At 39.6% G+C, this 12,355-nt stretch overlaps 1 protein-coding gene across 3 annotated transcripts in view; it reads left to right on the top strand.

Moving 5' to 3' along the window:
• LOC132391303 (solute carrier family 35 member F2-like) overlaps nt 1-11,908 on the top strand; it is a 70,910-nt gene extending 59,002 nt beyond the window's left edge. For all 3 annotated transcript variants that reach the window (XM_059964297.1, XM_059964298.1, XM_059964295.1), the window contains one exon: nt 9,020-11,908. In XM_059964297.1, coding sequence (XP_059820280.1) covers nt 9,020-9,223 — 204 coding nt within the window. In that variant the 3' untranslated portion in view covers nt 9,224-11,908. The remainder of the gene's footprint in view (nt 1-9,019) is intronic.
• The last annotated feature ends 447 nt before the right edge of the window (nt 11,909-12,355 follow it).

A 12,355-nucleotide genomic window follows, 5' to 3' on the forward strand; every position in this document is an offset into this window, starting at 1 on the left:
AACTCACTCTGAGACGTGAAGTTGAGATATCGGCTTTTATTGACTGGAAGAAGGAACAATCAGTGAGTGACCACCATACTACATCCTGGAGACTGAGGCCGAGGATCAGGCCTCAGATCGCCTTTATACAGGGGCCTGTGGGAGGAGCCACAGGAGCAGTCAGCAGGGGGCGTGTACAGACTGGCACATAGTTCACCACAGGTGTGAGGGAAGAGAAGTGGGTGCAGTTACTATTACAAGGGAGAAGGTCTCAAAGAGCTGAAAGACCTAAGGGTACATAAGTTACCTGGACCAGATTAACTGCACCCCAGGATTCTGAAAAGGGTAGAGTTACAGATTGTGGAGGCATTTGCAATGATTTTTCAAAAATCATTGAGCTCTGGCATAGTGCCAGAGGACTAGTAAAATGCAAATGTCACTCAACTCTTTAAGAAAGGAGGAAGGCAGCAGAAAGGAAATTATAGACCAGTCAGCCTGACCTCAGTGGTTGGGAAGATGTTGGAGTCAATTGTTAAGGACGAGGTTATGGTGACAATGGACAAGGTAGGACAACGTCATCCTAGTTTTCCTAAGGGAAAATCTTGCTTGATGAACCTGTTGGAATTCTTTGAGGAGATTACACGTAGGATGGATAAAAGGGATGCAAATTGGTAGGAGGCAGCGAGTGGGAATAAAAGGATCCTTGTCTGGTTGGCTGCCAGTGACAAGAAGTTTTCTGCAGGGGTCAGTGTTGGGACCGCTTCTTTCTGTGCCGTATTTCAATGATTTAAATAATGGAATAGATGGCTTTGTTGCCAAGTTTGCAAATGATACGAAGATTGGTATAGTGGCAGGTAGTGTTGAGGAAACAGGTAGGTTGTGGTGAACTACATTTACCTGTCTGGACACTCCCCCCCCGCTGACTGCTCCTGTGGCTCCTCCCACAGACCCCGGTATAAAGGCGATTGGAGGCACAGACCCTTCCTCAGTCTCCAGGATGTCGTGTGATGGTCACTTGCTGCTTGTGCTTTCTTCCAGCCAATAAAAGCCTACCTTAACCCACGTCTCAGAGTTATTGATGGTGCATCATAGGTGCAGAAAGACTTTGACAGATTAGGAGAACGGGCAAGAAAGTGAACAGTTTTGGGCTCCTCATCTTAGAAAAGATGTGCTGACATTGGCGAGGGTTCAGAAGTTGTTCACAAGGACAATTCTGGGAATGAAAGGGTTATCATTTGAGGAACATTTGATGGCTCTGGGGCTGTACTCACTGTAATTTAGAAGAATGGGGGGGGTGGAATCTCACTCATTGAAACCTTTTGAAAAGGCTGAAACAGAGTAAATGTTGAAAGGGTGTTTCCCATGGTGGGGGAAGTCTAGGAGAAGACAGTACAGCCTCAGGATAGAGGTGAGTCCATTTAAAACAGAGAATAGAGATGCAGAGAAATTTCTTTAGCCAGGTGGTGGTGAATTTCTGGAATTTGTTACCAAAGGCAGCTGTGGAGGCCAGGTCTTTGTGTCTATTTAAGGCAGAGATTGACAGGTTCTTGATTGGACACGGCATCAAAGGTTACAGGGAGAAAGCCGGGGAATGGGTTGAGGAAGGGAAAAAGGATCAACCGTGATTGAATGGTGGAGCACACTTGATGAGCCAAGTAATGGTAATATCAGGATGAACAGCCAAAAGGGAGAGAAGTATGACTACATAAGCAAAATTGTAAAGTTGAAAAAGATGATTTCAGTGAGCATGCGAGAAGAAAACTCTGCTCAGGATTTACTGACATGTCACACTTTGCAGCCTACTGCAAAGACTGAGTTAGAATGAATATAGAAGATATGAAGGAATTTGACAGTTGTCTAAGTTTACAATAAGTAATGGACAATTTGATTCACCTAAAAATAACATCAGTAATACTTTTGGAGAGTGAGCAAAAGCTAAAAATATGATCCTGTACTTCTGGATTAGTTAATAAGTAACAGCATTAACTCTTGGTGAGATATCCAAAGTTGAACTTGAACTTGCTACAAAAAAACACCTTCACATGCAATGGAGACTTCAGTAATGGCCAACCAACATATCTGGAAGTTGTATATGGACTTCCTGCAAATGAGCCTGGGATTGAAATTGAACCAATCAGACATTTCTTTCTCCTGTTGCTTGTTGTGTACAAGCTTGTTGCAGAAGAATGCCAAATAAGTTTTTTGGTTCAAAAAACAATTACATATTTATTTATTTAGTAATTTCTCCCAATGAAGTTTTAAGCAACAAATAAGATAGCAATTGGAACTTCAAAAGCTGTTATTTTTCTCTAAAGGAGTTCTCCAGAGTATGACTTGAGTATGAGTTCATCTTTTTTCAATACCAGTTACTGCTGCTGTCATGCATTAAAGAGTGTGTTTACTTCAGTAGGTTCATGAACTAGCATTATTTGATAATTATTAGCAGTGGGCTTGTGGAGTATAAAGATCAGAAACAAAACAAGACTTTGAATGCACCTTACATATAATTAAGAGCAATTACACTGGAATCCTTTTTCACAGTAGACCTCAAGATGTCAATAGACACAGTAGATCAGGTGTGTGAAATTAAAATTTTCTGGGCAATATGCCTGTATAGATGACCTGCAGACTTTTAGTTCTTTCACCACGATGAAAGGAATGAAATGCTGGCTATGCATTGTCCCTGAGCTGCTCCACCCAGTCTTTACTTTCACCCTTCAAAGATCTATTCCTACCAAAAATGTTAAAATTGATTTGGGGATGAAGGGTGAGTGGCTGTGGGTATTGGTGGAGCTGCCAGCCTGTACTGGCCTTCTACTTTGAAAGTACATAATATCATGATCAAGGATTAACTTCATTTGCCAAATACTGTACATTTATATGTATTAATAACTTGCTGTGGTGTGTTGGCACTACATGCAACAAAAAAACAACTTCTGACAATTATAATGAATAAAGGATTACATAAATTATATTAGTGGCGGCATGTAGAAATTTATTCAAACCCCGGGAAATCTCTGTACAAGTTAATGGGCAAGATTAGTTAGGTAATATTCTCTTTTGGTTTTCTAGAGTCATTGCAACCAATCCTCAAAGTATAAGGGATTTTGTTATTTATTTATTGAGCATGGAATAAGCCCTTCTGGCCGTTCAAGCCATGCTGCCCAGCAATCAGCCCAATCACAAGACAATTTACAACGACCAATTAACTTACCAATTGTTACATCTTTGGACTGTGGAAAGAAACCAGAGCACCTGGAGGAAACCCATGCAGTCATGGGGAGAACATACAGACTCCTTATAGGCAGCAGTAGGAATTGAACTTGGGTCAACTGTACTGTAAAGTGTTGTGCTAACCATGATGCTACCGTGCTGCCATCATGTTTTGTAACTCTGAAAACTAATCAAAAGAAAAAGATGGGAGCCGGGAATACTTGTGTACTTTGTTTTCCTTTCTCTCCAATCTACTCAATTCAATATCCAGAACTGAACTGACTGCATACCTATACCATCGTACGACTGTATCATTTCATCACCTAAGCTGGAAGAAGTTTGGGGGAACTTTATTTACTCACTTATAATTGCATATACTTTGCTAACCTGTTTGCCTTATCTTGTTTTATATTAATTTATCACATAGTTACTGATAAAATAGTGTTTATAACGGAAGACTTGGACTCCAGGTGTGTCCATTTCTGCTGGTTCTTTTTAACCTGTTATGGAGTACGTAACGAGACAAGCAGAGCATTGTAAATTTTAAATTGTCCCAATCAGGCCTCAAGATTTAAATGCTGTGGAGGATTTCTTACTCTTCTGGGATAATGTTTTTCCTGACAAGGTTGGGATTGGGGTGGGATTCACTCTGCTTGGCAGGTGAGACTTGTGGCTGTGAAACAATCTCAGGTTCTGGGGCCTCCTCCATGGTGGTTGTAGCAGTTGACTCTGGGAGTGCAGGAAGTGGTTCTTGCAGCTCTGAACACCTTCCTGCTCGAACAATTGACTCTATTCTCCTTAACTGATCAATGCCTCACCTCCAGGTGACATCAGACACAATCTCTATTGTGTAGGAAAGTGGTCTAGTTTTGTTCTTAGTCTTTCCAGGCAGCCACTTTTGATCACCTCTGTCGTCCTTTGCCAGGGCTGCTTGTCTAGAAGTGGAACATTGAACCTATTTGTTTGAGGAGCTGTCATTTTCTCTCAGCTGCTTGTCCTGCATTCTCCTTCTGAAATTTTCAAAGGGTTGATGGGACAGCCCATCAGCATTTCCATGATTAGCTGTCCTCTTGAATTTGATCTTGTAATTGTGTTCTTCAAGAAACAGAGCACATCTCTGCATCTGCGCTGTTGCTGCTGTTAGTGGAACAGCCTTCTGTGGATTGAAAATGGACACCGGGGTTGATGATCAGTATGAGGGTAAACTCTCTCCCATAGAAGTACTGGTAAACATTGTACAACTCAAACCAGGCTCAAGGTCTCCCTGTCAATCTGTGCATAATTTTTCTCTAGAGCTGTACGGAAACGTGATGCAAAAGCTTTGGGACATTCACTTCTATCACTCACCACATGTGACATAACTGCACCTTTACCATAAGGCAAGCTTCACTGGATGACGTGGATCACAACGTGTGATTACTGAGTCAGACATCACCATTTCCTTTACCTTTTGGAAAGCCACCTCAAGCTACTTTGTCCATTACCTTTTTTTCCCAGCCTGCAGTAATGAGTTCAAGGGGTGGAGCACAGTAGCCAGGTTTGACAGGAACCTGTTTTGGTAAATGACAAATCCTAAAGGACCACAACTGTGATATGTCCTTTGACCTTGGGTCATCCACCACTGCTTGAATTTTCTCAGCACACTTGTGTAAATCTTGTGTGCCAATGGTGTGACCACAGTAAGTGATGCTTGGTTTAAATAATTCACATGTTGCGTTGTGCTCTGAGCCCATAATCCTCTAATCTTTTTAACAGTGTCTTGATATATTGGAGATGATCCTGTTCATCCTCACTGGTAACAATGATGTCACTCAGGTAACACTGAGTGCCTGGGCAGCCTTGCAGCATCTGGTCCATAGGTTTCTGGCAGAGAAACGGTTACTGTTTAAGAATAAAGGGTTGTCCGTTTAAGGTAGAAATAAAGCAACATTTTCTTTGGAGTCTTTGGAACTCTCCTTTGAATAATTTTAAGGCAGCAATTGGTAGATTCTTATATAAAGGGATGAAAAATTACCTCAGGTAAGTGGGAAAGCAGAGTTGAAGTTACAATCAAATCAGCCACAATCTTCATAAAGGACAAAACAGACGAGAGCCTGAATTGCCAACTCCTGCTCTTGATTTGTATATTTGTGGTTGCACATTCATGAGTTTGTGGGCGAGGTATCTTGTGCTATGCTGAATTTAAGACCACACTCAATTCTCATATACAGCTTTACTTCTCTGGAGAATTGCTATATTTTCTATTCTCTCCCCTATGCTGGCTGTAGCTGAGTCCAGGCCATGAATTGGTAGTTGTAGTGAATAAGTGGTAACTAAGTGGTGGCGTATCTCCATCTCTGCTCTTTTGTTATGCAGTGAAGACTTGGTCATCACAACATTGCCTGAAATGGGTGGAGGATTACATTTGAAGGTATTGTCATCTTCTGTGCTCTCAAAGCTGCTGACACACCAGAGTTGTAACAGCTTCATTAATGGCCTACTCTTTCCCCACTCGGGGTGTGATATGGTACAGAACTTCGAACATAGAACAGTACAGCATAGGAACAGACCATCTGGCCCACAAAGTTGTTTGTTGTTTAGCAGACACCAGTTGTCTGTCAGTTTATTTTATGAGGAAGAGTCATATTTGAATAGATGAAAGTCTGCGCAAGCTGTGAGACATGACACTGAGTCTTTGAAAAATGAAGTGTGAGTTTGTGCAGATACATATGAATATTAGATAGAAATTGATAGAGATTGTTAATAAGTAGTTGATAACTGTGTGCTGTATGAAATACAATGCTGATGTAGATGATCAGAGAAAGTACTAAATATATTTACTAACCTAGTTTATCATGATGAGCTCATAAAACTCCAACTGGTATTCTATCCTTGTCTTTGAAGATACAAGCCTGGTGTTGACTTCAATGGGTGTTGCTTTTCGTTATCTCAATAACAGGTTCCCAGCTTTCTGTGGGAAGAAGTTTCTATCTTGTCTACAGTGCCTTTGAGAGATCTGGGCACCCATTCTGACCTGGGTTCTGTGAAGAGTTCCAGAAGATTCTCTAAACTACCTTCTCTTTACAAGATGCTAGTTAGTTTTAATTAGGATAAATATCTTAACCAGCCCTGGGCACTCTTGAAATTTATCTGATTGGTCTTACCAATAGTTTTTGTATTAAATGATCATAAAGGTGTTAAGTTTTGACAATTTCACAAAACTAAGAACAATGATCCAAACTAATGCCCTTTTAAATCTCTAATAATAGCTTTCAGGCTATTTTCTTGGATAGATAATTAAACAATGGTGCAAAGGTTAATGTCTCTTGGTGGCAATGTGTAGAAGGTAGCTATGGAAACATCAAGGAAAAAAATCAAGACACAACCGTGATTAACCAACCTCCTCTGCAGCTTAACAGACTGCTATAATATTAACCAGTCCACCCATATAAGTAGTTTTTGTATTAAGATTCTCTTTTGAACTCTGCATTTTTTGTTAAGATGATGATTAAAGGGTAATTCCACAATCTGCAACTACTAAGTGTATCCTTGTGTGGGAGGGTAGCTCTGCACATTAGTCACAACAGCTAAACCCTCAGACAGTCACTCTTCTTTATCTATATTAAATATAAAGTTGTTGCATGCTGAGAAATAGTTGGTGTTGCAAAACAAAGTAATTTCTAGATTTAAGAATTTGGATTGGAATATTATTTGGAGTAAAATCTCATTTCATGAAAGTCTTGGATTTTAGTGAGGAAGTCTTAATTTTCATGCCACTAAGTTGAAAAATGGATGGTTTCAGATTTTTGTGGAACTTAAGTCAAAGAATCATGGAAAATGTGTGATGTAGAAGGAAGCCATTTCACACACTGGGTCTGGCTGGCCCATGCGTCATTATGCTATCTCTCAGCACAGGTTCATTGCCTTGCAGACCACTGTTTTTCAAATACATATTTGGTATTTCTAAACTGTGATGGGGTTTTCTATTCCTATCATCCTTTCAGGCCATGAGTTTGGTTCCTCTCGTCCTCATCTCCTCTCTGATCTTTCTACTATTTTATTTAAATCCATGTAACCTGGTGTTTGACCTCCCCCCCGTGCTAATTGGAAATTAGTGTTTTCTGCAATATCCATGCACACATACACTCTATTTGGTACAGTACTTCCTGGTGCCGAGTATATGTTCATGGTCTACTGCTTCTGTAGGCCATCTACTTCAAGGTATGACGCGTTGTATGTTCAGAGATGCTCTTCTGCATACCTCTTTCATAACGTGTGGTTACTTGAGTTACTGTTGCCTTCCTGTCAGCTTGAATCAGTCTGAGCATTCTGCTCTGATCTCTCTCATTAATAAGGCATTTTCACCCACAGAATTGCCACTCACTGGATGTTTTTTTTTGGTTTTGTTCTTTGAACCATTTTCTGTAAAATCTAGAGATTACTGTGCATGCGAATCCCAGGAGTTCAGCAGTCTTTGAGACATTCAAACCACCCCATCTGGCACCAACAATCATTCAATGTCAGAGTCAAATTTCTTCCCCATTCTGATGTTTGGTCTGAACAACAGCTGAACCTATTGATCATGTCCGCATGCTTTTATACATTGAGTTGCTGCCATGTGATTGGTTGATTAGATATTTGCATTATCGAGCAGGTGTACAAGAGTACGAAATAAAATGGTAACGGAGTGAAATTCGATATATCTTCACTAAGTCTCCCCTCAGCCTCTATTGTTCAAATTTATCCAATCTTTTTCACAGCTACAATTTTCCACTCCTGGCAGCATCTTGTAACTTTCCTCAACACCCTCTCCAGAAAAAAAGACACCACTTGTACTTGGTGACCAGAAATGTGTGTTGCACTCATCAGATGCTTTTCCATCAACTTAGACACCACTGTCAGCATTAGAACAATAGAATTGATTTAATCAGTCCTTTTCTAAATTAATTTTTTAATTAACTTTTTATCCCTTCCTTCCCTTTTAAACAAAGCGACAATTTCAGCGATGCTCTGGCACCACCTCTGTAGTTTGGGTGAAATGTAGTCGCAGCTGCTCCCTTCTTTCTCCTTGCTTCAATCAACAGCCTAACGAGGGTAACAAACCTTTGGCACACATGCCCAAGATGACAAATGCCAAAAATATTGCTGGCACCACAGAATGCAATGATGCTTCTTGATTCTTTAAACCCCACACCCATAATGGAAGATACATAATGATTTTTACAACCCAAGCCCAGTGAGATGTTTTCACAGGAAATGTCTCACGCCGGCTCGGCACCAGTTGCGAGAACACATGATGTTGGATGGTATCTTTTGAAATCGCTCATACTTGGTGTACACATCAGTATTTAGTTAGTAAATGGTTACAATAGTGATACTATTTAGAAACGATGCTACCTTTCCTTTGTATTTTTAAAAGATTAATATTAGGTTTTGAATAGGTTTTCTGGATGCTTCATTTATTTCAATCTGTCTGTTATACTGTTATTAATAGTAAAAGAGAATATATGTAAATAAATAATAGGATTCCTTTCTCATTAAAAGCATAATTATTGTTAATAATTCATTAGTTGATGATAATTTCTGTTCAAAATTACCATGGGACATTTCTTAGAAAGATTATCGACTATTTGGGCACATGCCATCAAGAAGGTTTGCTACCCCTAGCCTAAAATATATTTCATCTAGCTCTGGTGATTTCTTACTTTCAAATATGATAAACCGCTTAATACTTTCCCTCTTTTTCCTATCAGGAAAATGTCTACCCTATATTTGAATATTATTTAACAGTAAAGTGAATTGCAGTAAAAAAATCTTAATACATTTTTCCTTCAATTGTTATCATTAGTTTTCAGTTCTGTATATCCTGGCTTTTGTGCTCATTATGGTTGGATTTATCATCTACAACTCAACTCCATCACATACAACTGGACTCCAGAGTCAACAGCAAGCTGCACTTGAAGGCTTTGACAACCCTGTCCCAGTGACTGATGTCAATACCCAAGAAGTTAGCAGATATTCTGCACCTGCAGAAACACCCAACCAGAACTGATGTTCAGCATAAAGGATCCTTAATTACTTCTTAAAACTTTCCTTGGTGTTATATATCCTTTTTGTTTCTTTTTATCTGATGAAATAATATAATTCTTCACCAATAAGCACATTTCTGTTTAATAAACACAGAACAATGAATTTATTATAAATTTGCATTATCCAAGTTTCAAGGGCAAAAGTTGGGCTTCAGAAATTTCTTTAGCCACAATCTTTCCAAGTATTTCTCCTTTTGATTAGCTGGATTGAGATGTTTCAGCACTGATTGTAGTTTAGATAGTATGAGTGCTTATCTTAAAGTGATTCACTTTAGGCTTTCAGGTGAACTCAGGGTGGAGGAATAGTGCTGTGGCCTGGTACTTCATTGTCTACACTATAGACACTGTGAGATAGTACAATCCAGATTAAGAGTGTAGTGAATGCAGGCAGAGTCAGAATCCAAATTGGAATCAGATTTATCATTGACATACAATGTGAAGTGTGATGTTTTGCAGCAACAGTACAGTGCATGGACAGTTCTCTAGGTATGGGTAGCTGTGGTAAAAGCAAACTAACACACCAGCAATTTGATGACAGTCTATTTAATGGGGAATATGATGTTTGAACTATAAAGTAAACCTAGTGATTAAATGCAGGACATTTGTCAGATGAGACAAGTCATAATTTAGCCAAATTATGCATATGTTGCTACATAAACAAATCAAAGAAAAATTCTACCACTGAATGAGGGAATGTGTTGTTGTACCATAGCATTAAAGAGGAAATTGAAATATCTCAAATGTTTGCAATGAAAATAATTAATATTAGCAAAGGGTATAGCAAGAGCGACATAAAGGCTAGGTCTTTCCCGAGTCATGGATTCACAGTGCTGACTCTTTAGCCAGAGGGTGGTGAATCTGTGGAGTTTATTGCCACAGATGGTCATGGAAGGCAAATTATTAAAGAGGAGCTTAATAGGTTCTCAATTAGTAAGGGTGTCAAGGGTTACTGGGAGAAGACAGGAGAATAGGCTTGAGAGGGATAATATATTAGCCTTGATGGAATGGCAGAGCAAACTCAATGGACCAAACGGCCTAATTTTGCTCCTATGTTGTATGGACTCATGTGCAAGACAGTGAAGTCTGGGTGTATATGACCAGCTCCTGGTCAGTGCATGAAATAGGTATTGTGACATGATGTCAGAAGAAATCTATAACTTACTGAAATGTCTCAAAGGACAGCAATGAGGCTGAGAAACAAGTGTGTGGAAAAAAAAGTGTCAATTTGTCTGGATAATTAGATCAGAATCATGCGTGTTAACCTTTTGGACCAGCCTTCCACGTGGAACCTTGTCAAAGCATCACTAAAATCCATACAGTGAAAACATAGATCCCACCTTCATTCGAATCTCTGATTTGTGAGACATGATCTCCTCTGTAAAAAAATGGTGCTGATCCCTCCACTCACTCCCTATCTTTCAGGGGGAATCTTCTCCAGTAACTTTCCTGCAACTGACTGGTTGAGTAAGTCTCACTGGCCCATACCTTCCAGGCTTGTCTTTGCTGCCCTGATTGAAATTTACAGTTTTAATACTTCCATTTGTATTACTACCATAGATGCTTGTTTGCAACGGATTGAAATTTCAGTTTGAGCACAGAGAGATTTCTATCATCATGTGATACCTGCAATGTCTTAATAAAATTAAGTAAATCCTCTTTTATGTGGTTGAGAGGATATAGTGAAGCTCCAAATTTTTTTTTGGCAGATTTCTAATTCTAATGAATTCTATGTACAGTAATGTCAAGTTTAAATGCTAAATGTATTTCAAAAAATGTATTTCCCCTAGGGGGCATTAAAACATCAATTCAAATGTATAATATTGTGTCACTGACACAGGGAAGCAGAACAGAATATAAAATATGCTAAAAGATTCCTTCTTTCATTAAACCACTTAATCTAAGGTATGGCTTGAAATAGGTGTTAAGTGTGTTCAGATCCTCCATCAGTTTCTCGGAATACTTAGTTTTCATTTCAAAAACAGAAAAGTCAAGAAATATTTTTAATGCAAGAGATGCTGAAAATCCAGAGTCACACACACAAACTGCTGGAGGAGCTCAGCAGGTCAGATAGCATCCATGTGTGAGGCCGAGACATCATCAGGACTGGAAAGGAAGGGGCAAGAAGGTGGGGGAGGGGGAGGGATTCAGACTGACAGGTGAATCCAGGTGAGGGGGAAGGTAGGGGGATGGGGGAGGGGACAAAGGGAGAAGCTGGGAGGTGATCGGTGGAAAAGGCAAAGGGCTGAAGAAGAATGAATCAGATAGGAGAGGAGAGAAAATCATGGAATAAAGGAAGAAGGAGGGACACCAGAGGGAGGTTGGAGGCAGGGTGATGAGAAATGAAGGGTAAGGCGGGAGTCAGGATGGGGAATGGAAAAAGGGAGGAAGGGGAGGAGGGGAGAAATTACCAGATGTTAGAGAAATAGATGTTCATGCTATCAGTTTGGAGGCTACCCAAATGGAATATGAAGTGTTGCTTCTCTGACTCAGATGGAATGTATTTTCCCTGTATTTCTTCATTAAGGAATATTTGTTGATTCAGTGTCTGTTTTTATTACAGTTTTTTTTGTGTTAATCACAGTGAACAGCAGACAACAGCTTTCTGAAAACATCTTGTTTCAGTTATAGTAAACATTCTTATCCTTTTACCTGTGAGATTATTTTATGTGCACTGAAGCTTGAAATGGCAACCTGAGCTAACACAATCATAGATTCAAACTATTGCTCACTGCAGACTGGTGCTATGCTGTTTCTAAGAAATCCATTTTCTTTAATGCTGCAAAAGCCAATCCATTATCTGGAATCAGTGGCAAAGTATTGAAGGTGAAGAAATGACTGCAATGAATCCTGAGTGATCCTTGGATTTTCTGGTGCAACATTCCTACAGATCACAGAAACTTAAGACAGTCAAAATAACAACAAGGACTGATCCCATTCCCCAGATCTTGGTTCAAAGTTTTGTGGGTTGAAGTACTTAAATTTGATGTGTGCTTCTATCTCCATTGTCCTTTCACATGATGTATTTCAGGGTTCACCTCATTTTGGATGGAAACCAACTCACCAACTTCCCTATAATTCTTCTGTCATTTCTCTTT

The sequence above is a fragment of the Hypanus sabinus genome, chromosome 3, assembly GCF_030144855.1.
Source record: "Hypanus sabinus isolate sHypSab1 chromosome 3, sHypSab1.hap1, whole genome shotgun sequence".
Classification (NCBI taxonomy): domain Eukaryota; kingdom Metazoa; phylum Chordata; class Chondrichthyes; order Myliobatiformes; family Dasyatidae; genus Hypanus; species Hypanus sabinus.